This window comes from Chlorocebus sabaeus, chromosome 12, assembly GCF_047675955.1.
Source record: "Chlorocebus sabaeus isolate Y175 chromosome 12, mChlSab1.0.hap1, whole genome shotgun sequence".
NCBI classification, from domain to species: Eukaryota; Metazoa; Chordata; class Mammalia; order Primates; family Cercopithecidae; genus Chlorocebus; species Chlorocebus sabaeus.
In genome coordinates, this window is record NC_132915.1 from 102,263,495 (window position 1) to 102,288,774 (window position 25,280).

The following is a 25,280-nucleotide window of genomic DNA, read 5'->3' on the forward strand; positions in this document are numbered from 1 at the left end:
GCGGGGACGGGCCTGGCGCCGGCGGCGGCGGAGGGGGCGCCGCGGGCGGGCGATGTGAGCGCGGCGCTCTGCGCAGGTGAGGCACGCTGGCCGGGGGCGGCGAGCAGCGGGCTAGGCGCGGGCGGGGCCGGCGGGGCGGGGGGCAGTCCCCGGGCCGCTGTCCGGCTCCCTCTGGGTGCGGCGGGGCGGGAGCCTTCGCGCCTGGTCAGTCCCGCGGGCTGGCGGCCGGCGCGGGCGGGAGCCGAGGCCGGGCGCGGTCCGGAGGCCCGGGCACCTGCTGGGGTCAGGCGCGCGCCCCCGAGGGGCCAACTGTGCTCCGTCTTTAGTCCGGGCGCCGCTGGCCCGGCCGAGGGTCGCGCTCGGGCAGCTGCCCTGGGCTCCCCAGCCTCCACCCGGGGCGTCTTGGGATCCCCAGCTTCCGGGCCCCTAGCCCTGGGGGCGCTCCCTTTTGTACGGGGAGGGAGGTCAGATGGTTGAGTTCCCTGGAGAGCCGGCCGGGCAGGGGGTCGGCCCTTCGGGTGGCTGCCACGGAGCCACTGCCTCACGCCACAGCCTTTCTCCAGGTAAACAGGCGGCGGCGACGGGTTGCGCTTGGCCCCAGACGTCTCCATGGTCACTCGCGCTCAGTTGGTCCTGCCATTGCGGAGGGCTGGGCTGGGGCTGACCGGGGGTGTAAACAGTGCCCTTCTAGGCCAAGTGGCTGTGCTTTCAGGGCGGCACTCGTCTGGGAGTCTCTGTCTGGAGGCGTTCCGCAAGTCCTTTCCATGCTGGGACTCAGTTTCCCCATGTGATCATTGAGGGTTTCATTTAACTCTCTTAAGAACCCTTCTGGCTCTGCCATTCCGTGTATGTCTCAAATTGGAAGGGCTGTCCCTGGTTCAAGATACTGGGCAGTTTCGCTGAAGACTTTGTCAGTGTGGACTTTTTAAGCCACTTACTGCATTTCGTTTCAGACAGGCTTTAAAATGATTTCAAGAAGCGTTTTCTAAACCTCACCTTAATCCTCATTCATCCCTTGCTTTTGTCCCTAGTAGGAGTTAATCACATTCCGCCGAGTTTTTGCATGCAGAATTTTTTGTTGTTTATATTTGCCCATTTTCTCTTTGTTCCCTAGTCCAGGCCTTCTTTGCTTCACATCTGGATTATTGCAACAGCTTCTTAGCTGGTCTCTGACTCCAGAGGTTCCCCCCTCCCCCATCCTTCCTTTATGCTAAAGCCAAACTTACTATAGGAAGTCAAAAAATAGTTGAGTGCTTGCTTGCTTATTAAATGTCAAGATGCTGTTCCATGTGGTGGGAAAGTAGTAGAAGGCACACTTACAGTCTCCAAGCAGCTTTACACAGGGTGCTGAGACATTACCTATGAGAAGGTAATTTTGATGAGACAAGGCTGTGTGCTGTAGAATTAAGAAGGAGAGATGGAGGTCACTGTAGGCCGAGTGGTTAGGGAGGGCTTAGTGAGGAGGCAGGATTTGAGCCGGTGTTAACGGATGAGTAGCATTCAGATAGGAAAAGAGGAATCAGGCCCAGTGATCCTATGGAGTTCGTGAATAGACCAGTCTCCTGGCAGAGAAGGGTTCATACAGGAGGGAAGTAGGAGGAGAGGTGGGCCGCGGCTAGTTCCTCAAAGAACTCGAACACTAGGTCAAAGTTGAAACTACTGAAGGCATTGGTGAAGAAGCTAGAGGCCAGGAGATCAGTTAAGAGGCCATGGCAGTTATACCACTGTTCAAAGCTGAGTAGTGGCCTCTTGCCTGCCACGGTGTGTCCAGCCACCGCCCACCCTGTCTTTTCAAGACTCTCCATGGTTTGGCCCCACCCCACCTACCTGAACGTTGTTCTCTGCTTCTCCAAGTCTCTCCCTGCAGAACTGAGTTAGTTACGGTTTCTTGGGCTTTGCTTCTGTTGTTCCCCCTTCTGAAGCTCTGACCTCCTTTTTCTCTGTGCAAATTCTCCATTTCACTTCCTTCCAGCCCCTGCTGAAGATACACTTCCTCCAGTGGGTGTTCCCTGACTTCCCTGCCCCCATGGCTTTGTGGCACTCGGATTCAGCACTTGTTCCTTGGCTGTTGAACTTGTTCTTGTCCCAGCTGGAGTGGGAGATTTTTTAAGGGCATTGTGTCTTAATACTCCTTTCGGAGCCCTTATGGTGTCTAATACTGGGGCTGGACTTCTATAATAAGTACTCAAATACTTCCTGATTTTTGTTGGTAAACAACTTGTTGTTTTGTTTTGTAATTTACCTTTTTTTTTTTTTTTTTAAGGAGAATCTGTTTTTGTCAACTTTCTGTGATATGTAATACTACCATTCAAGGTGGATGTTTTCAGCTTGCCCTCTTAGGGTGTAGAAAGCACAAAACGAATCTTTGAAACTTTAAAACGTTCCCCTCTGATCATGGGAAAAGAGAAAAGTCATGTGATTCTTCATTCGGAGACTGTGGGGAAAGAACAGCAGCTTTGGAATCATGGGTTTGAATCCTGGCAAGTCTACTTCCCAGCTCTGTGAAGATGAGCAATTTAATGCCTCTGAGCCTCCGTTTCTTATTTGCGGTGTGGAGGATAATAAAATCCATTTCATAGGGTGACTGTGAACTGTAAACGAAAATGGTATATGAACTTCTATATGAAGTAGAAAAATGGGCAGCACTTAGTAACTGCTTAGCACATTTTCATTATTGTTATTGTCATTATTGGGTGTACATTTATCAAGGTGAAGAAGTGATCAGCCACTGAACTGTATATCCACCGAGTTTTGGGTTTCTGCATCTCTGTGTCCCCCCACTTTTGCCTGCCTTTTGAAGCACTTGTCTAAAATGTCAGTATCATGAATCTAGAATGCCATCTTTATGTTTTATTCCCATTAATGTTCATGTTACTGTAGTTTAAATTCTGCTTAATGTTTTCCAAACTTCTTAATTGTGTCTATTTAATGTTTTGTAGCTGACAAACTGCTGAATTTAGCTTAGTGAAGGTCATCAACTGAACGCAGTTAAATTTCTAATGGTTATTTTCTGGTTGATGTTGATGGCAAGGAAAACCTCATGGAAGGATGCAAGTCCAGGTGAGCTTTTCTAATCCTTTTGTCATAAGAGGCAGGACTTAATGTATTTTCCAGGGCCAGTGCCCCTGAAATGCTAGCTAGCAGTAAGCAGATAAGATGCTGTGCCTTAATATTTTTGAATTCTTTGCCTTAAGAAAGCTTATTCTTTTATCTGAAACAAATCCTCTCAATTAATGATTAAAATATGAAACATCTTTTTGCCTACTTCACTGACAGAAGTAAAAATCATGGACATTTTGCAAAGAAATGGCTGCAGACCACTTGAGGTACAACATATTGTGACCCCTTAATCGTCACAGTGTCAGATCCAGCCTGACTTTGTCTGTGTGGTGGAACATCCTTCAGTGAGAATTCTCTTTCTACTTGGAGTCAATCAGTAAGAATCCAGCACCAATAAAAATCCTACATCTCATCAGTATGCCTGGATTAAAATCTTGTAAGAGATAATAGTTCTGAGTCTGAGACTGACAAATCTTGGTCCAAATCCTGGCTCAGCCAGTCATTAGCTGAGTGACCTTGGGTAAGTTTCTCAGCTTCTCTGAGTTTGCTTCCTCATCTGTAGAATGGGGATAACTGCAGTCTCTTAGTGTCTCTTAGTCTAAGAGCTTACTTACCATACTGTATACAGTAGGAGCCTATTGACGGTTAGTCCTTGTCATTGTTAGTAAAATTAAAGAGGCCATTCCTCTCCTGCTTGGAAAGCTCAGAAGAAGCTTCTGATGATGTTTTGCATTGACTAAAAGACAAATCGCACCCTCTTGGAATTAGTGTATCTGAGCAGACCTGGAGAATGTTAACGCCTTGGTAGGAAATGTAACAGTTTGGATAAAAATGTTCTTTCAGGCTCACATGAATTAATGCAGTAAGAACTCTAAACTTGTTTTCTTTTAAATTAGGATGAGTGCTTCATGAATATCCATCACAGAATGCCATTTTATTTATTTTTTTTTCTTGCATTGGGTTTCAGTAGCACCAGAATGTTTCACGCAGCCCTGGTGTTATTTGACTACTGCTTTCTAAAAGATTCGATTGTAGCTCATGACAGCTCAATTTTGGTTTTAATCGAGACCCAGGCAGAAATACCTAGAAAAGTTATTTTTAATAATTGTTACTTCTGTTACCATGACTTTTGTCTGCAGTGCTTCAATCTGTGGTCTTTTTAATGACTTCGTATGAAAGTGAAAATTAGGGATCTTCAGGTTTCCAGTGCCTGCCAGAGAAAGCCTAGTTTGAGCTGTGTCTCAGGTATCAGCAAGTGACTGAAGCCAGCAGGTGCAAATCTGGGTTTGGAATCATGAGCATCTTGATTGAGAATAATGGGTACCTCCTGGTGCCTTAAACAACTTCCAAATTTGTAACTTTCCTTTCTTTTCTTGGAAGTGTAACTGGATATTTTTAAACAAAGTGTAGCATCTTGTGGAGCAAATTAGAGTGTTTATGGGTTAGGTTGGAATAAGCCACCTTGCTAGATTTTGCGGTTGGCAGAGACTATCCTGCATCTCTGGGGTCTCCAGAAGGAAAAGTTCAGAGCTGAGGGTGCGGCTGTAGTGGCAGTCCATGGATCTTGAGCCACTAGCTCGTTTTAGCTGACATGTACTGAGAGCCTCTCTGCCCCAGACACACTGCTGGGCTTTGGGCACGCAGTCCCTGCCCTCAGAGAGCTCACCGCCAGGAGTGGAAGCTCAGAAGCCAGGAGTCTCACAGAATCGGCACATTTCTCATTGTTCAGCTTTTACATTTTTACTTTTGTTCTGGTTGTTGATACATGGAGACAGTTGCAAGGCTTTATCCAAGGAAGTTGTAGAGGTTTTAAGGCCCAGGTGGGTGCTTCGCCTAGATGGCATCTGAGAGTCCCTTCTTATTTTTAGGTTCTCTGCAGAATGGGTCAGCAGTGTGAGAGGATGTCATTAGTCTTCCATTGTTTAGTTTCCTCACAGCTTAACAGAATACGTGGTGCCGAATTTTACTTAAAGATACTAGTCAATGGGACTGGGCGCAGTAGCTCATGCCTGTAATCCTAGCACTTTGGGAGGCTGAGGCAGGTGGATCCCTTCAGGCCAGGAGTTAGAGACCAGACTGGTCAACATGGTGAAACCCTATCTCTACTAAAGACACAAAAATTAGCTGAACGGGGTAGCACATGTCTGTAATCCCAGCTACTCGGGAGACTGAGGCATGAGAATCACCTGAACCTGCAGGGAGCCAAGATCGCACCACTGCCCTCCAGCCTGGGCACAGAGCAAGACTCTGTCTCAAAACAAAACAAAAACAAAAACAAAACTAGTCAGTGGAAAGGCTTGAGGAGAGGGCTAGGTGAGGATGTTACCCCTTTCATCGGGTGCTGTTTCCATTCCTCTTTTCTAGGAGCAAACACCCTTTCTATTCTCAGCCTTCTCTCTTTTTTTTTTTCCTCCCTGAGTAACCTCATCTTACCACAACAATCCTCAGTCAGTACATGGTCACTCCCAAATCAGTGTCTTCGGGTCTGATGTTTCTCTCTAGCTGCAGCCCCATGTTTCCCACGACCCTGTGGAAAACCTGAGCCCAGCTTGTCCTGGCTGAGCTACGTGGCCTCCAAGTAGACATCATGCCTCAGTCTCCAGGTTCTGCCGCCAGAATTCTGTTTGAGTTCTCTGAGTATTCAAGACCCTCCACCTTCCGACTGTGGCCTTCTCCTTCCATGGCCTTCCTTGTGCCTGAGCCGGGGCCACTGCCTGCTGCCTGCTCTACCCCAGACGCCGTCTGTCTGCTTTCCCCTGTGCCCTGTTCCTGCTTTTCCTTCTGTCTGGAGTGTTCTTTCTTTTCCCTTTGAAATGCAAGGCCCTGTTCAAAAATATCTTCCTCCATGAAGTTTTCCTTTGTTCTATTTTGATTTTTTAAAAATCTTTTTGGTCAAGAGTAATCAGCCTTGTATTGTTCCTTGTAGTTCTTTGTTTCTGCCTCTATAACTGTCTGCTTGATATAATAATTATCCATTTGCAGCCCATCTTTCTCCTCTAGATTCTTTGGTTTAAAAAATTATATATTTGTAGGTACTAACCTACATGTCTTAAAAAAAACTTTTAGTGAGAATAATACAGTTATTTGATTTTTTAAATGCAAAGGTATAAAGTCTATTTCCCTTCCCTCTCCTTAGTCCTTAGTCCCTCCCCACAGTGACCACCATTAATAGTACCACATGGTTCCTTCCAGAATGGATACAGCAAGCAACATAATATAATTCCTTTACAAAATGTACATGAAGGGAGTGACATATATACATACATATTAGTCTACATCTTGCTGTTTTTGGCCAAATCTTAGTGCTCTTTCCGTATCAAGGCATATACATCTACCCACTCTTAATAGTTGCATAGTATTTCATTGTCGATTATATTTTTTGAAACCAGTTTCCTTTGGGGTTTTTTTTTTTTTTTTGCTATAGCAAAGAAAAATTCTTAGTGGTTATTTTCATTATATATCTCCTGCTACACTTTTGTAGGTCCTGTATGTTAGCAGGCTTAATTCCTCCCCGTTATTTGTGGACCAAATGGTAAATACCTTTTAAATTTTGATAGATATTACCAAATTATTCATTCCTCAGGACTACACTTGCCAGCTCTTGTAAACTGTGTGCAAAGCTGATGGGTTAAAAATGGTATCTCATTATTTTTTCTTTTTGTATTTCAAACGTCTTTAATCAGAAGTAAATTTTAGCATCTTTGCTTCTTTTTTTGTCATTTTTCTTTTTTTCTTGAACTGTTTGTATCCTTTGCCCATTCTCCCATAGGGTTTTTTTGGGTATGTCACCTAATTTGATTTATAAATTAAGGAATTTGGAAAGTAGTTCTTTGTCAAATATGCATATATTTTTCTTCAGTATATCATTTATCTTTTGGCTTTTGGGGAGAAGGGGTATTTTTTTTGTCATATACTTTTATGTTGTCGAATGTATTTGTCTTTGCCTTTGTGGCATCTGAGATTTATGTCATGCTTGGAAAGGCCTTTATGTCAGTATTATAAATAAATTCACCCAAGTTTTCTTTCTTTTTTTTTTTTTTTCGTGATAAATCTTTTTAAAATACTGGCATAGGAATAGAATGGCATTAAATGGAAAGTAATAAGATCCTCCATACATTCCTTGGTGCTTTATAAGAAATTAGGCCGGGCGCGATGGCTCAAGCCTGTAATCCCAGCACTTTGGGAGGCCGAGGCGGGCGGATCACGAGGTCAGGAGATCAAGACCATCCTGGCTAACACGGTGAAACCCCGTCTCTACTGAAAAATACAAAAAACTAGCCGGGCGAGGTGGCGGGCGCCTGTAGTCCCAGCTACTCGGGAGGCTGAGGCAGGAGAATGGCGTGAACCCGGGAGGCGGAGCTTGCAGTGAGCTGAGATCCGGCCACTGCACTCCAGCCTGGGCGACAGAGCGAGACTCCGTCTCAAAAAATAAAAAGAAAAAGAAAAAAAAAAGAAATTAATTAACATGTGACACCTTTGCAAGTTCAGAGGATCTGTGTTTGCCATTGGTGGGCCATGGTATTTTATGTGACCCTCTAATGTTACATATAAGGGCAGTTATTGCCTTTTTGCCTCTTTTATTAACTCAGTGAGGGCGAGGAGCTGAATGGAAGAGCAGGGGCTTGAGTCACTGATTTCTGTTCACCCTTCTCAGCATCAGCCATGAATGTGACATGATGGTCACTTGCTTTTCCTGTCTTTGTCAAGTGGCTTTTTGTTCTTAAGCCCCTTCGGGTAAAATGCGTTAACCTGGATTGGGGTTATCTCTCCCTTGTGTGTTGTTGCAGAGCAGCCTTTTGCTGTGCTGATGCATGGGCGCAGTGATGGATTCTGTAGCTTTTTTGAGTGGGATCTTGCGAAGATGTCAAGCAGCATTACTTACCAAGCCTGTCGTCATATGGTCTCGCATCAGACCTTAATTTTCTTTTCAGCGCAGCCATGCGTGCTTATTTCCAGAGCCCTCGCTTTGGCTTTGGACTCCAGGTCTGTGGGAGGAGTGTCCCAGGATGGCTCGTGCGGTCATTTCCAGGCAGTGCCGCTCTCTTTGTGGCTTGTACCCACAGTGCCTCACTGTGTGAGTGGCCTCCTGCTCTGGTTGCCCAGCCGGCTGTCACTCCACAGTGTGTGTTCATGTCTCCCAAAGCTGCTCGCCTTCAGCTGCGCTCCCCTTTGCAGTTGGCTTCCCTGTCTGCCATCCTCTGGTGCTTTCAGACTTGGCTTCGTCACTGCTTGGTCAGTCCTGGAGGGCCCCTCACAGTTTGCTCTTGCTTTCAGGGCGCCGGTCTCAATGCTGCTTTGAATTCTGTTGAACTTGGGCTGAACCCTGTGTCTTCTTGGCAGCATCTGCTCTCTGTGACTTTCACCTTCAAACACCAAAAGGACCGGTTTACTTGAGCCCTAGATCTGTGGTTTCTAATTAATTGAGGCTTTCGCATGTAAAGATAGCTTTTTATTTAAAGCAAGTAGAGTGAGCCAGGGTCCGGGGCTCTGAGGAGGAAAGGGGGATCATAGCTGTGAATATGGAGGGCATGATACCTGGTGGCCGCAGGGGCCCGCCTGGAACATTATTCTCCTCGTAACTCTTACCTCTGCCGGTGATTCTGGTCTAGAAAAGAGGGAGATTTTGCTCCACAAAGAGGGTGCTTCACTAAATTCCTACAGCTGAAATTGCTTGGTCACAGTGAATATGCAGTTATAATCTTGATGTATATTACTAAAATGCCCTCATTTGCCCTTCTGTATTCTGGGCAGCAATAGGGAGGATGTGTGCCCACTTGCACCCCCCGCCCCATCTCCATCCCTTTCCTTGACACCATCCCAGGGCAGGAATGTAACATGGGGCAAGCTTGCTAGGGATGAAGGGTTGTCGTGTGGGGGCCTGGATGCACATACTTCTGAAGGGTCCTGGGAAAGTCAACTGCTTGGTTTCCTCATCTTTAAAATGGGGGCAGTAGTACCTGCCTTAAGGGACAGGTTGGGAGGATTCAGAGACATACTGCATCCTAAGCCTTTACGGCACGCCTGGCATGTATCACACATTCAGTAAAAGCTGGTCACGGATGATGATGGTGGTGGAGTGACTCTGCCAAGTAAAGGGGGAAGGCTGAGGGGTGTGGCAGCAGGGGCAGTCATCTCCTTTTATAGTTGCCCAGGCTGGTGTGGGGGCAACTGGGTGCGTGGAAGTAGGAGAATGTCGGTCCTGCCCACATCAGAGGTGGTCCTTCCCAGAAGCTACCCGGGAGACCAGTGGTGGCCTTATGTGATCACGGCAGAGGCTGTGTGTGAGGTGAAAGCTATTCCACAGGTGTGAAATTATTCTCTTTCTTTGTAAGAAAGTAAGAATTCGGAAGTAAGAAATTAAAGAAATTGAAAGAGCAGAAAGATTGTCTTTCCATTGATTGAGTGAACCGAAGAGACCTGTGAAGAAGTTGAGAAGGTGACAATTTTGAACTTCCCAAAAAACCATTTCAGCAAAGTCCTATCCATGTGTATTTTTTAAAAGAAGTATTTCACTTTTTCCCCAGAGTATAGTTTTTACAAACAAAAACAAAATTTTGTTAAAATATGTATTAATGATACTGAAAGTAAATTCAGCTTGTATGTGCTTGTTTTTTTAAATTAAAATAATAGCAATGTAAATGTCTAATTTGGGTGTGGTTTTTTGCCTAGAATAATGTGACAGAAACACCTATGATTAATCTCCTGAATTAAAGAATTCTGGTTCTGATGGTTTTAGTGAGTGGAATAATCAAATTCATTATTGTTTTCTGAGGCAGCTGCAAACTTAATCTAAATGAAAAACATATAAATCACTACTCTGCATTATCAGAAGTGAATTCCATTCCCATCTCTCTCTGAGTGGGGAGGAATCTGCATTAAGCCTCTATCAAACTACAAGACTGGGACTTTTATTCATCTTTGAATTCCCTTTGGTTTTCTGTATGTAAGAGATTGATATTGAGTGAATATTTCCTATAAATGTATGAAAAATAATTTAAATTCCGTCAGTGTGCCATTTAGTGATTGCAATTAAATCTAATACTTGCAGCACATATGACAAAAGGCTAATTTCCTTAATTTGCGAAGAGCTCTGACAAATTAATAAAAAAGGCAAATAAGGGCAAAGGATATGAGTAGGCAGTTCAAAGACAAACTTAGACAAATTGCCATTAAACATGAGAAAAGATATCAACCTCATTTATAATTAAACAAATGCAGCCAGGCGCAGTGGCTCATGCCTGTAATCCCAGCACTTTGGGAGGCCGAGGTGTGTGGATCACCTGAGGTCAGGAGTTCAAGAACAGCCTGGCCAACATGGTGAAACCTTGTCTCTACTAAAAATACCAAAATTAGCCAGGTGTGATGGCTTGCACCTGTGGTCTGAGCTATTAGGGAGTCTGAGGCAGGAGAATTGCTTGAGCTTAGGAGGCGGAGGTTGCCTTGAGCAGAGGTTGCACCACTGCACTCCAGCCTGGGTGACAGAGTGAGACTCTGTCTCAAAAAAAAAAAAAAAAAAAAAAAAAGCACATCAAAACAATGAGGTACATCTTTCACCTATCAGTTTGGCTGAAAAAGTGAAAAGGTTCGATACCCATTGCTGACAGTTATGGGGGAGCAGGCCCTTCCCTGTGAATGGATAATTGCTGTTGCCTCTTAGAGGGTAATTGGCATTATCAACTGAAATGAAAAATTTACCACAATTCTGCTAGAAGTTGAGACTACAGATTTACTTACATAAGAAAGCCAGATGTAGCTGAGGGGTGTGTGTGTGTGTTGTGGGGTGACATTCTGTGTTTATAATGGCTATCTTAGTATCAACTGGGAACTGGTTAAGTACGTTGTGATATAGCCATCCATGGAATACTATGAAGTTAGAAAAAAATAGGTCAATGTGTATGTGCTGCTATGGAAAGATTCTTTTTCTTTTTCTTTTCTTTTTTTTTTTTTTTTTGAGACAGAATCTTGCTCTGTCGCCAGGCTGGAGTGCAGTGGTGGTATCTTGGCTCACTGCAACCTCCGCCTCCCAGGTTCAAGCGATTCTCCTTCATCAGCCTCCCTAGTAGCTAGGATTACAGGCGTGCCATACCACGCCCAGCTAATTTTTGTATTTTTAGTAGTCCTGATCTCTTGACCACGTGATCCGCCCACCTCGGCCTCCCAAAGTGCTGAGATTAAGGCGGAAAGATTTTAAGATATATTAAATACATTTCTTTAAAGTAGGGTACAGAACAGTTTATGCTGATAGATGTTTTGAATTTTCTCTGAAAGAATACCCCAAAACTCCTACCAGTGATTATCTTTGGGAAGAGGGGCTGGGGGAAAGTTTTATTATTTCTGTTCTATGATCTGAAGTTCTACCATATGCATATATTTTATTTTAAAGATAAAATTAATTAAAAATTGGCCAGGTGCAGTGGCTCATGTCTGTAATTCCAGCACGTTGGGATGCTAAGGTGGGAGGATCCCTTGAGGCCAGTAATTCGAGACCAGCCTGGGTAACATAGACCCTGTCTCTACAAATTAGTTAATTAATTAATTAATTTATTTATTTATTTATTTGAGACGGAGTGAGGCCAAGAATTCGAGACTAGCCTGGGTAACGTAGTGAGACCCTGTCTCTACAAATTTATTTATTTATTTATTTGAGACGGAGTGTCACTCTTGTTGCCCAGGCTGGAGTGCAATGGCATGATCTTGGCTCACTGCAACCTCCGCCTCCCAGGTTCAATCAATTCTCAGCCTCCAGAGTAGCTGGGATTACAGGCGCCCGCCACCATGCCCGCCTAATTCTTTTTTTGTATTTTTAGTAGAGACAGGGTTTCGCCATGTTGGCCAGGCTGGTCTCAACCTCCTGACCTGAGGTGCTCCACCTGCCTCGGCCTCCCAAAGTGCTGGGATTACAGGTATGAGCCACCGTGCCCGGCCTACAAAAAAGTTTTTTAAAAGCTGGGCTTGGTGGTGCGTGCCTATAGTCCAGCTACTTAGGAGGCTGAGGTGGGAGGATAGCTTGGGCCCAGGAGGTTGAGGCTGCAGTGAGCCAAGATTGTGCCACTGTACTCCAGCCTGGGTGACAGAGTGAGATCCTGTCTCTAAGAAAAAAATGTAATTCAAAATTGATCTAACTTAGGTGTAGACCCACTGGCATTCCACACAGGGGAGAAGATCAAGACCTTCAAGAAACCAGTGAGTAGCCCATGTTGCAAAACTGCCAGTACAGAGGGATAGAGGATCACATTTGAACTCGAAGTGTGTCTACATAAGAGGCTCTGACCTCCTCTATCCTGGGATCACTGGACCTGACAAATCCACACATGGGGTGTAGAACTTGTGATCGATGATGAGTTTCTCTCCCTTTAGTCTGGTCATATGGCTCAGACTGAAATTAACTGTAAGTTCACTATGTGCCAGTCATTTAGAAGCTTCTTGTTCAAGAGTGTGGCTTGTTAGCAGCTCTAGGGGGGAATCTTTGAATCTCATTGTCACTGTGGAAAGGAAGTGTTAATGTAAGGGAGAGGAGAGCAAAGCACTTCCTTTCTCATATTGCGGAAAAATGGAATCCCTTTCTTAGGTGTTAATCGTGGTGTTCCACTTTTCTCAGTGATTATCTTTCAAGTGTTGTTCTCCACCTTTCTTCTGCGAAGCAGATAGGAAAAAACCACACAGAGAAGGAAGCCTCATTGGGAAGCTGTTTTCAGTTGTACATTCTATTTCAGAAATGCTGTGTTGCATTCCTTTCTGTACTGGTTTTCGCCCTGCAGTCCACACCTTTAAAAAGGCCGAACCCACCTTCCTTTTGTCATTGCATTCCTAAAGTCACTATTTATACACCCCATGTCATGAGAATGCTATGATGAATAGGTGACATTTGACTATTTGTTAGGTGCCAGCTGAGTTGCATTTTTATAAGTTTTGCCAATTTGAGAAAGAAGTATTTTGTCTCATGTTTATGCATTTATTTATTTTTGAGATAGTGGCTCACTCTATCACCCAGGCTGGAGGGTAGTGGCACAATCTCAGCTCATTGTAACCTTGGCCTCCGGGACTCAAGCCATCCTCCCACCTCAGCCCCCCGAGTACCTGGGACTACAGGTGCCCACCACCTTGCCCTACTAATTTTTGTATTTTTAGTAGATATGGGGTTTCACCATGTTGGCCAGGCTGGTCTCAAACTCCTGAGCTCAAGCAATACGCCCAATTTGGCCCCCCAAAGTGCTGGGATTACATGCGTGAACCACTGTGCCTGGCCTCATATTGATGTTGCTTTACTGATAAAGTTGTTAAGCATTTTTTTTTCTTTTATTTTTTTGAGACGGAGTCTCGCTCTGTCGCCCAGGCTGGAGTGCAATGGTGCAATCTCAGCTCACTACAACCTCCACCAGGGTTCAAGCATTTCTCCTGCCTCAGCCTCCCGAGTACCTTGGATTACAGGTGCCCGCCACCATGCCCGGCTAATTTTTTTATTTTTAATAGAGACAGCGTTGCACCAGGTTGGCCAGACTTGTCTCAAACTCTTGACCTCAGATGATTCACCCGCCTCGGCTTCCCAAAGTGCTGAGATTACAGATGTGAGCCACCGTGTCCGGCCTAAGCATTTTTTCTCTATGTCCAAAGGCTATATTAATTTCTTTTTAAAAGCGTCTGTTCATAGTCACTTTTTTCAGTTGTTCCATTTGGCTTTTATTGATTTGTGAGAGACTGCTGTTTATGTTCTAAGTATTTTTTATTGTTTTCTATCTTTTTTTTTTTGCTAAAAAGTATTTTTTAGATATATAAAAGTTGTATTTCTTCTGTACTTAAATCTGCATTTCTTCTGGTATCTTTGTGTGCTTAGAAAAACCTCTAGAGGTTATTTTGGGGTATGCTGTGAAGAAGTATCTAAATTTATTATTAATTCAAATTCTCTAAGCAGCATCTATTTCAGTAATTCTCCCCTTTTTACTTGCTTGAAATGGCCCATGAGGCCATCTCAGTCTGATTTCTACCTTGACAACCTCATGTGGCTTCTGTCCTGCCCCTTGCACCTTGTTCCAGCTGTGTACACACTTCCAGCATGTCCTTCCTCCCCAACCCTTTGTACGTGTGATTCCTTCTGTCTGGACAGGTTCCCTGCAGCACCCTGATACCACATGTATCTGACTAACCTTTACTTGTCCTTTAGTTCTTATTTAAAATAGCAGTTGTTCATGTAGGCTTCTCTGACCACTCCCGCATTGTGAAAGATCTCATAGCTTTTATCATGATTTATGATGAGAGAATTAAAACTCCGATGGATCCCTAGTGCCTGACACTTAATACATACTTAGCCGATGAATTATAGCCCAGTCATACATTTTGACATCTGTAAGTTCGGTTGTATTTGTCTATTTCTAACATTTCTTTAGTATTCCAGATCTGCACTATCCAGTTTGGTGGCCACTGACCACATGCGACTATTGAGCACATGGAATGTGGCTAGTCCAAACCGAGCCATGCCGTGTGTAACATACACATCAGAGTTCAGAGACCTAGTGTGAAAAGAATGTCGATGTCTCAGCTTTCTAATATTGATTACATGCTGCAGTGATGTGTTGGGTTATATAACATATAACTACAATTTATTTTTTTAACTTTTAAAAAATGTAACTACTAGAAAACATTAAATTACACATGCAGTGTCTTATATTTATGTTGGACCACAGTGTTCTAGATGAATTTTAAAATCATTTTGTCAGGTTTCTAAGAAAAGATTTCATCAGGCTATGTTATATTTATAAATTAATTTTGGGGGTAGACTGTCTCTCTTTACAGTATCGAATCATCCCGCCAGAAGCATGTTCCCTCTCTTCATTTATACAGGCTTTTGTCCGTATTAAAGTGAGTTGTATTTTTCTTGTTGACCCTGTTTTTTGCTTATCTTCCCCCACCCCTAGGTATTTTCTAGTTCCTGTTGCTATATTGTTGGTTGCACCTTATTGTCATTATCTTACCTGTTTTTTATGTGTAATTTTTTGAAACCCTTCACTTAGTAGATGCTGATTCTAACATTTTCCAAGTGATTCTCTTGGGGCTTCTGTGTAAATAATCTGCATGTTACATCTGCACGTAATAGTCATTTTGTCTCTTTTTTAATGGCTGCTTGCCTTAATGTTCCCTTGTCATGTTGCTTTGGCTAGAAGTTCTAAAATAATGTTAAGTAAGAGTCATGATGGCAGATAACCTTGTCTATCTTCCCAGGCACTGATGGGAATGACTTTACTGAAGTGTTTACTGAAGTGTGCTCCAGGGAACACTCATTCTTGGGGAATATTAATATGTGTACCTTGAGAGAACAGTTCCACCATTAAATGAGTTTGCGAACTGCTGAGTTAAGCAGGATTCTTGTCTGCAGGACTTTTCAGATAGGATATTATGCTAATGTGTGTTTTAATCCTTAGGAGGTGAGGATATTGGGGCCAGCTCTTGGGCTTGGGTTCTACTAAATACATTTTGGGAAATGCAGACATCATATTTCCTTTTTTTCTTTCCCTCCCTCCCTCCCTCCCTTCCTTCCGTTCCCTTTTTTCTCCCCCTTCCACTTCCCCTTCCACTTCCCCTTCCCATTCCCCTGCTCCTACCTTCCTTCCTTCCTTCCTTCCTTCCCTCCTTCCTTCCTTCCTTCCCTCCTTCCTTCCTTCCTTTTCCCTATTAAGTATACCAACATATGCAGTGTTTCCTTTTTAAGGATGATGTTGCCATTGGTTTGTAGTAGATACACTTTATTATATTAAGAAACTATTGTTCTGTTTCTAGTCTATTGAGTATTTTTGCCTTACTCTGAAAGGGCATTTAACTTTCTCTCACATGCATTTTTGACATAATATTGATTTGGTCATATGGGTTTTTCTCCTTGACTTATTGATGTTGCAAATTATATTCGTCTATTTATTTCTGAACATGTAGCCATCCTTACATTTGTGAAACAGCGGTTCTTGGTCATAATATATTATTTTAATAGGTTGTATTTGCTAGCATTTCTGTTAGGACTTTAAAATCTATTTATTTAGATGAAGTAGACAGTTTTCTTCTTTCTGCTATTTGTCATCTTCTGCTATCAGATTTGTGCCATATGAACTGAGATGCTTTAAATGTTTTTACATGCATCTAGAACAGTGTGAACGGCCTGAAGATCATTTGTGCCTTGGCACTTCTGTTTCTTATTTAGTTCTGCCAATTTATGTTATCCTAAAAATATGTTCATTTCATACAGATTTCAAATTGATTTCAATCATAAATCTAGGATAAATAAGGGCGCAGTATTCCTCTTTGACTAAAATGTTTTAACTCAAATTTTGATGTGATTAAAAAAAAAGTTCGGACATGAACTAGGCACATTTAACTGATCCTTTCCTGCGAGAGTCTTAGATTTAGTTGCACGTTGTCTTGTCTTGAAATTTAAAAATTCGCTCTGTGATTATGTGCTGTTTTTCTGTATTAGTTATTTTCCTACTGTCTTTGGGCATCATTTGTTTTTCCTTTTCTGACCTCCTGAGTTCAGCCATTTCACTTGTTTTTAGTATTTATTGTTTAATGATTAAAACTCTTAAGGCACTGACTTTTCCTGTTACAGCTTTTTGTTATTTCTTTTTTCAAAACTCCCAACATTTCGTTTTGAAAAACTTCAAACAGAAAAGGTGAGAGAATTTCACGATAAGTGCCCAAATATCCACAATGTAGACTCTACAATTGTTAACTTTTTACTGTGTTTGCTTTATCATATATTTGTCCATCTCTTTTTTGGAGATACGTTCTCAAGTAAGTTGAAGACATGAGTAAACTTCACTCCTAAAGCCAGATTTTATGTGTTTTCTCATTGTCTAAGTAGTTTTATTCCATTTAGATTTTCTTCTGATCTAATACTCAGGAGGTATTTACATTTCTGTTGGTCAGGTTTTAAAATATAATTGTTAGATCTGGTTTTGTTGTGTTTGGGTGAGAGGATGGAGCCTGGGCTATATATACTTAAGTAGTTCTGAGCAGTCTGGTGCTGCAGATGTTTAGGCCACAGGAAGGAAACCTGTTGTAGGTGTGCCACAGCTGTGGCACACACCTTTTGATGTGTCCATCACCCTTTCACTCCTGTTGTCTAAAATAACTACTGTTTAAAAATACTGTCTTGGCCGAGTGCAGTGGCTCACGCCTGTTATCTCAGCACTTTGGGAGGCTGTGGCGGGCAGATCACTTGAGGTCAGGAGTTCGAGACCAGCCTGGCCAACATGGTGAAACCCCATCTCTACTAAAAATACAAAAACTAGCTGGGTATGGTGGCGGGTGCCTGTAGTCCCAGCTACTCAGAAGGCTGAGGCAGGAGAATCGCTTGAACCCAGGAGGCGGATGTTGCAGTGAGCCAAGATCATGCCATTGCACTCCAGCCTGTGTGACAGAGCAAGATTCTGTCTCAAAAAAAAAAAAGTAATAATAATAATAATAATACTGCACTGAAGGAGACTGAGCATAGTAAGTCTCAGCCAAACCAGCCCAACCCAAAAGAGATATAAAGGTGTGCACAGCTGAAGGGCAAATACACAAATCAAGACAGTAATACTGAAAAGGGTTTAGCTCCATTTATTGTATCCAGTGTGCTGCATAGTTGAAAAATACCAATCAGAAATACACAAGTAAGGCAGAACATTTTTAGATGAATTTAGTTTTGTTTTTGTTTGGTTGGGTTTTTTTTTTTTTTTGAGAAGGAGTCTCATTCTGTCACCTAGGCTGGGGTACAGTGGTGTGCTTTTGGCTCACTGCAACCTCCGCCTTCTGGGGTCAAGCGATTCCCCTGCTGCAGCCTCCCTAGTAGCTGGGATTACAGGTGCACAACAACACACCAGACTAATTTTTTTTTTTTTTTTTTTTTTTTTTGAGACGGACTCTCGCTCTGTCGCCCAGGCTGGGGTGCAGTGGTGCGATCTCAGCTCACTGCAAGCTGTGCCTCCTGGGTTCACGCCATTCTCCTGCCTCAGCCTCCTGAGTAGCTGGGACTACAGGCACCCACCACCGTGCCCGGCTAATTTTTTTTTTTTTTGTATTTTTACTGGAGACAGGGTTTCACCATGGTCTCAATCTCTTGACCTTGTGATCCACCCGCCTCAGCCTCCCAAAGTGCTGGGATTACAGACGTGAGCCACCGCGCCTGACCACACCAGGCTAATTTTTGTATTTTTAGTAGAGATGGAGTTTCACCATGTTGGCCAGGTTGGTCTCAAACTCCTGACCTCAAGTGATCTGCCTGCCTTGGCCTCCCAAAGTGCTGGGATTACAGGTGTAAGTCACTGCGCCTGGCCTGAATTTAGTTATTTTTCACAAAGTACTTCAAACCCTCAAAAGTACTTGAAATGGGGAAATATTTGTCCTAAAAGAATACTGACTTCTCAGAGCCAAAATAGTCCTACTCTGTGTAAAATATTTTACTTTTGATCAAGATGAATGTTAGGCAACGGTGACACTAGGCTAATTGATCATTAGTTTATTTGGCGCTTGGTGAATTAACCAAAACATGAAAGACTAAAACAAGGGAAAGAATGCTTCAGGTAGATTTTAGGAGGTTTGATAGCCACAATGGTATTGTCGTTGTAAGCTTGTGTTTATGCCACTTGTACTTAGTGAGGAGTCACTGGTGAATGATGCAAACTCTCTCTCTCCGCAGAGTACGCTTCATGTCAGTAGAAATGGACAGCAGCAGTTTTATTCAGTTTGATGTGCCCGAGTACAGCAGCACCGTTCTGAGCCAGCTAAACGAACTCCGCCTGCAGGGGAAACTATGTGACATCATTGTACACATTCAGGGTCAGCCATTCCGAGCCCACAAAGCAGTCCTTGCTGCCAGCTCCCCATATTTCCGGGACCATTCAGCGTTGAGTACCATGAGTGGCTTGTCAATATCAGTGATTAAAAATCCCAATGTGTTTGAGCAGTTGCTTTCTTTTTGTTACACTGGAAGAATGTCCTTGCAGCTGAAGGATGTTGTCAGTTTTCTGACTGCAGCCAGCTTTCTTCAGATGCAGTGTGTCATTGACAAGTGCACGCAGATCCTAGAGAGCATCCATTCTAAAATCAGCGTTGGAGATGTTGACTCTGTTACCGTCGGTGCTGAAGAGAATCCCGAGAGTCGGAACGGAGTGAAAGACAGCAGCTTCTTTGCCAACCCAGTGGAGATTTCTCCTCCATATTGCTCTCAGGGACGGCAGCCCACCGCAAGCAGTGACCTCCGGATGGAGACGACCCCCAGCAAAGCTCTGCGCAGCCGCTTACAGGAGGAGGGGCACTCAGACCGCGGGAGCAGTGGGAGCGTTTCTGAGTATGAGATTCAGATAGAGGGGGACCATGAGCAAGGAGACCTGTTGGTGAGGGAGAGCCAGATCACCGAGGTGAAAGTGAAGATGGAGAAGTCCGACCGGCCCAGCTGTTCCGACAGCTCCTCCCTGGGTGATGATGGGTACCACACTGAGATGGTTGATGGGGAACAAGTTGTGGCAGTGAATGTGGGCTCCTATGGTTCTGTGCTCCAGCACGCATACTCCTATTCCCAAGCAGCCTCACAGCCCACCAATGTATCAGAAGCTTTTGGAAGTTTGAGTAATTCCAGCCCATCCAGGTCCATGCTGAGCTGTTTCCGAGGAGGGCGTGCCCGCCAGAAGCGGGCCTTGTCTGTCCACCTGCACAGTGACCTGCAGGGCCTGGTGCAGGGCTCTGACAGTGAAGCCATGATGAACAACCCCGGGTATGAGAGCAGCCCCCGGGAGAGGAGTGCGAGAGGGCATTGGTACCCGTACAATGAGAGGCTGATCTGTATTTACTGTGGAAAGTCCTTCAACCAGAAAGGAAGCCTTGACAGGCACATGCGACTCCATATGGGAATCACCCCGTTTGTGTGCAAGTTCTGCGGGAAGAAGTACACACGGAAGGACCAGCTGGAGTACCACATCCGGGGCCACACAGATGATAAACCATTCCGCTGTGAGATCTGCGGCAAGTGCTTTCCATTCCAAGGTACCCTCAACCAGCACCTGCGGAAAAACCACCCGGGCGTCGCTGAAGTCAGGAGTCGCATTGAGTCCCCCGAGAGAACAGATGTGTACGTGGAACAGAAACTAGAAAATGACGCATCAGCCTCAGAGATGGGCTTAGATTCCCGGATGGAAATTCACACAGTGTCTGATGCTCCCGATTAAGATGGTAAAGAAGTGCACCCAAACAAAGCACATTAATCAATGCATATTTGTGATTTGCTTTGTTGTAATCTTTGGTTTTCCCAACCATCTGGAAATCTCTTGGTCTCTTGGCAGTTTTTCTAAAGTTTCTGGATGGAACACTTCGTTGTGTTTATCCTTTCCCCTGCCCTCCCTCCCCGAAGGAGCTCAAAGCATGAAGGGCAACGCATCCAGGGAAAACACAGGCTGACAGTATTCCTCTTTGGCTGAACTCTTAATCCAAAACCTGCCAGTGATTTAGCTATGCCAACTGGTTGACCCTCCATTCTCTGCCAAGAGGCATACTCTGTCTCGTTGTGTGCGCTGGCAGCAGTGCACTTCCATGGAGGGAGATTAGGATGCCGTCAGCTGATACAAATGGGTAACCTTTTCTAATTTAAAATTCCTTTTAGGGGGTAGTTAGACAATTTATATATATATAATAAAACTATTATTATATATATAGTATATATACATTCTCAAATTTGATTTTATTCTGGTTGAGGTGAATGTAAGAGGAATATATAACTTAATACAATGTGAACAGGGCTTCTGAGTCTGTCTCATCCCTACCTAATATGTTAGGGTTTTGCCCCTTCATTTCCCTTACAAAAGAATGTTAGTAGGTTTATATTAATCATTGTGTCCAAAAGCAAGCAAAGCAAATCACAGTGTTCACAGCTCTGCTTCATAACAAATACATAAACCAAATGCCATAAAATTTCTTCAACTCTAGTTGGAAACCGTTTGGAATTTTTGTTAGTTGTCCAGCAGGTAAGCTGGATGACCTGTGGTGCTGACCTTTTTACATAGTGTAGTGTTATATTAGCCAACCCCAAAGGAGCAGTGGTTTTCAAGGTTTTTACTGGCCTACAAATCTACCTTCATTCCGTACTGTAGAAACATACATACCAGGTAACTAAATCGAATCACTCTCTATCATGAGTTAGTACTCACTCGCACTTAAGGAAAGGGATTTGTAGTTCTGTCTACAAAATTCTCCAAGCAGTGTTGTGGTTTTTTTTTTTTTTTTTTTTTTTTTTTTCCTTTCTCTTTTCAAACAGCCAGTTCAGGTGCACAGCAACTTTTTCTACATGCAGTTCCCAGGGAAACTGCAGAACTTAGAATTTGTACTTTTTGTAAAGCTATACTCTATGGGAATTGCAAGCAATATATCTATCTTAGTATTGTGTGTGCTAATGAGAGCCTCAGTGGCTCCCCCACTCTCTCAGTGTTTCCTGCTTAAAGAACCCACAGTTTAAAAGCCCTCTAAGATATTCTGTGTGTCACCAAATCTGTGTGTCACCATTTTTTGTCATGTGGTGCTATTTTTGTTAAGTGTCTTTTTAGGTCAGTATAGTTGTAGAAAATGTGAAATCTAATGGTAATAATGAATTCTAATTGTTTTCCTCTCTTGAGTTTGTAGCTTGAAAAGAGACCTCAAAAGCATGTGCTGGCAAACACATTACTGTATGAAAAGATACCTGAGTCCTATTTGAATAATGTTTTATTAGTACTTTCGGAAATGTCTTCAGTTCTGTATTGTGTTCACATACACAAACAGGCTTTACAAGATTGCTTCGGTACTGTAAACTCTGGCAGAGAGTAGTTTTATAGGCGGTTTGGTGGTGAGTTTGTGCTGCAGGCTGCCTGTGGGATGTCAGCGTTCTGGTATCTGACTGAGAACCTGGGGTCTGAGATGCACAACCAGTGCACCTCCGTAGGAGAACAGTGCAGCCACCTAAAAGAAAAACGAACAAAGGACCAGCCTCAGAGGCTAGAAGTTAAAGGAATACAGAATTTGATGTTTGCTGGTTTTCTGTGCTTTTTTGGCTCTTAAAATACCAATGGTGGATTGTTTTTTTGTTTTTGTTTTTTGTTTTGAGAAAAAAAAGTCATTCAAGCCCTTTGTGTGTAATAGCCCCCAGGGGTGGCAGCTGTGCAGTCGCATCTCTTTAGCACACAGGATCTGTTCACGTGTGAACTGCTGCGCTACACATCAGTGTTAACTCCCTACAGATTACACTCTAATCCCGCTGCTCCCGAGGAGCGGCCTTTGCTAAATCGGGTATATAGTATGCCTTTTTCCTCGTCAAACTGCCTAAGTAGGGGTTTGTTCTCTCCCTGAAGCACTTGTTCAACTCCTGTTAAAGCCGCGTGCCTCAAGGGGAGGCTGGACCCCAAGTGTTTACCCACTTAAATATGTTCTGGGGTTTCAGGTAAATGTTTGTGATTTTTTTTTTCCTTACATGAATAAGTTGGGTTTTGATTTTTTTTTAATTGAATGCAAAAAATTTGTGTTGTGATACAAATTAAGTTTGTGACAAGAAATGCCCAAATCCAAGGACATAAGAGGTCAAGCTCAGGGAAGGAACCTCCTTTTCACTCAGGCTTGGGGCCTTCAGCGAGGTCTCCAGAGCATTCCGTGGTATGAGAGACAGTGAGGAGGGAGGGCACCTGGTGCGGGCACCTCCAGCGTCCTGGCTCTTGGCATTGTCCGTCTTAACCTTATTTACATGGAGTTCTTTGTATTTGTGAATCTGTTTAACTGGTTTGAGTTTACCAAAGAGTGACTTATCCAAAATTGTCTTTGACAAAAATATCCATTGCTTTGATTGTACAGTTCAGGTTCAAACATTGTAATGGGACTGTTAAGGGGCAGAAAATTGATTGAGTTTCTCTCTAAGAATCATGATTCCACATTTTGCAAGTTCCACTTGCTCCCATTCGTGTTGCTAACACTTTACCCTTTCCACTGCTCGCAGTGTTAAGAATGAATTCTCAAGCCATAACACAGTACTGTAAAGTTCCGCAGGGCTTCGAGGGAGGCAGCGCCTAGGCCAACACGGAGCTGTGTAGCCTCTCTGAGCGTTCGCACTGTCATGCTTCCCAGGGGCGTGACTGGTGAGAGATTAACTCCATTCAGATCGGGCAGCAGCAATTAATTGTGCCTTGCCGCATGAGGATGTGTCAGGAGGATTAACATGACCACAGAACCGAAACATTCTCTCCCTGAAGTTCGCTTCACGTCTCCGCAGACGAAGTACGCTGTGTAACTCCTTAGAGCAACTCTTTTTGGAAAGCAAAGTCCCTATTTCTGTACAGTTTTAGGTTAGGTGTTTCATTTATAACAGATGCAGAAATCAATTAAGATAAAGTGATATGTGAAGAAATCTTTTACAGTAAAATATATCCTGAATTCATATAGGCTTGTTCATAATTGAGTCTCTTCTTGAGCTACCTTTTCAATATTAGACAATGTGAAGACAGTGACAGCGTCCTTTTCTAGAGATACTTAGCCTGTTATTACAAACTGTGAAGACAAAGAATTTTATACTTTTACTAATGTTTGTGGTTTTAAACAGTTATTTTCATTCTAATCAGTTCTCTACCCTCTAATTTCTACTAAAGCTGTAAATACATTTAGAAATTATATTTGTAAATACAGTATATGGAGACAAGTTAATTTTTTGGTCAGTGGAAAAAGCCTCCCAACCAATTGGCTCTGCCTTGGCAGTTGTGGGTTTTTTTTTTTTTTTTTTTTTTTTTAGTTTAGGTGTTTTTGTTTTTTTGTTTTTCTTAACAGCAGAAAGGATACTGTCAGTTCACTGTTGAGCAGAATATACTGTAGAACGAAATTGATAATTTTTAAATCTTCCAGAGCATGAGTAAATGTCTTTTCTAATGATAGCAAATATAACCAACTCTTTGTTTTTCCCTTAGCCCAGACCATATATAGGCCTGCATATTTTGTGTGTGGTTTTGTTTTTATTTTTGTTCTTACAGCCTAGACTCTAGGAAAAATTTGCAGGAACACAAAACAAGGGCTGGGGGGAATATCATCTATGTGAATGAGCTTTACTTTAAAGAGATCAATGTATTTTATTTTATCAACTTTTTCTCTTAGTTACTGTGATTTTTGTTGTTGTTGTCCTCGTTATTGTTAAATTCTGTAATGGTTTCCTGTGAAGCCTCCACTGAAAGGGACTCAAATATGCAACACCTAAACTATTTTCCAAGGGCACATGCCCCTTGAATGGTGCTTCTAGACTGGTCAGGGTTATTTATTAAATTTTATATATGAAAGTATTGGGGAATTATGTAAATTCTTTATATGAAACTATCTAGTTCATAAATCATAGATTTCATATTACTCAGTGCAACTGAACTAAAAGTTCAGAAAAGTCATTCACATTGTTCCAAATTTGTAATGGTTGTCACGTGTCACATGCGTCTTTTTCAGTAAGTGCCAGAGTGTTCCCACTGTTTCTGCCCAGTGCTTGACTTCTCGGCCCAGAAGGGAACCTGCTTTCTCTGGTTTCCTCCCTGGGTCTGGCACAGACAAGGCTATTGTAGTTCTTGATCAAGTCCTGGAGTCAGCCTTGCCTGGCTCTCCTTGTAGCAGATTCAGTCCACAGACCTCTTGCTGCCCCTCAGTGACAAGTATGCTGTGAATTCAACCTTTGGACTTGCTGCCCAAGCCTTTGGTTGCTGCCCTGACTATTGTAAGAGGTAAACTTACCTGGTTTGTTTGAGAATGACCATTTTCCTAATGTGAAAACCATCTCTCTCACCACTTTTATTAGTAGGGCTAACATTTTTTTCCGTTATAAATGGTTGAGCAATTTGAATGACTTAACACAGTGTCATTATCTTGCAATATAAACTGGTAACCTCACAACTCCACACTTCATCACCATATGAAGTAAATGAAGCTAGCTAAGCGGATGCTGTATCAACTAGTAACTTGCCATTAAGGATTATTTTATAGCATGAATTTAAGACTATTTATTCAAATGATATTTTACTCTTGTATTCACTTTGTTTTAGATTTGTGACATGAATATTTCAGTGCTGCTTAATTTTGTTCTGAATTCTTGTTTCTTGCTTGTAAATGGCTTTTTTATGGTATAAATAAAGTCAATGGACATTGCTGTTTGTAAATAAAAATGCTGCTAGAGCACATGTGCTGTGGTCTCCCTCTGCGTGGGCCCCCTGAGCTTTGGTGAGTGTCACTGG

At 43.1% G+C, this 25,280-nt stretch overlaps 1 protein-coding gene across 2 annotated transcripts; it reads left to right on the plus strand.

The window, feature by feature from the left end:
• ZBTB34 (zinc finger and BTB domain containing 34) lies at positions 1-25,226 on the plus strand. 2 transcript variants are annotated; one of them, XM_008006207.3, is made up of 2 exons: positions 1-76; positions 18,719-25,226. In XM_008006207.3, exon 2 carries the CDS (start codon positions 18,729-18,731, stop codon positions 20,241-20,243), a length of 1,515 nt encoding a protein of 504 aa, XP_008004398.1. In that variant the 5' UTR covers positions 1-76; positions 18,719-18,728; the 3' UTR covers positions 20,244-25,226. The 2 variants fall into 2 exon arrangements, with proteins under 2 accessions (XP_008004398.1, XP_072878025.1); XM_073021924.1 differs by lacking the exon at positions 1-76 and adding an exon at positions 2,723-3,060.
• Positions 25,227-25,280: the final 54 nt, after the last annotated feature.

Coding starts and splice junctions, on each gene's coding strand:
- ZBTB34 (XM_073021924.1), top strand. CDS start 3,041: ATGGAAGGATGCAAGTCCAG. Junction 3,061..18,718: donor ATGGAAGGATGCAAGTCCAG/GTGAGCTTTTCT, acceptor CTCTCTCCGCAG/AGTACGCTTCATGTCAGTAG.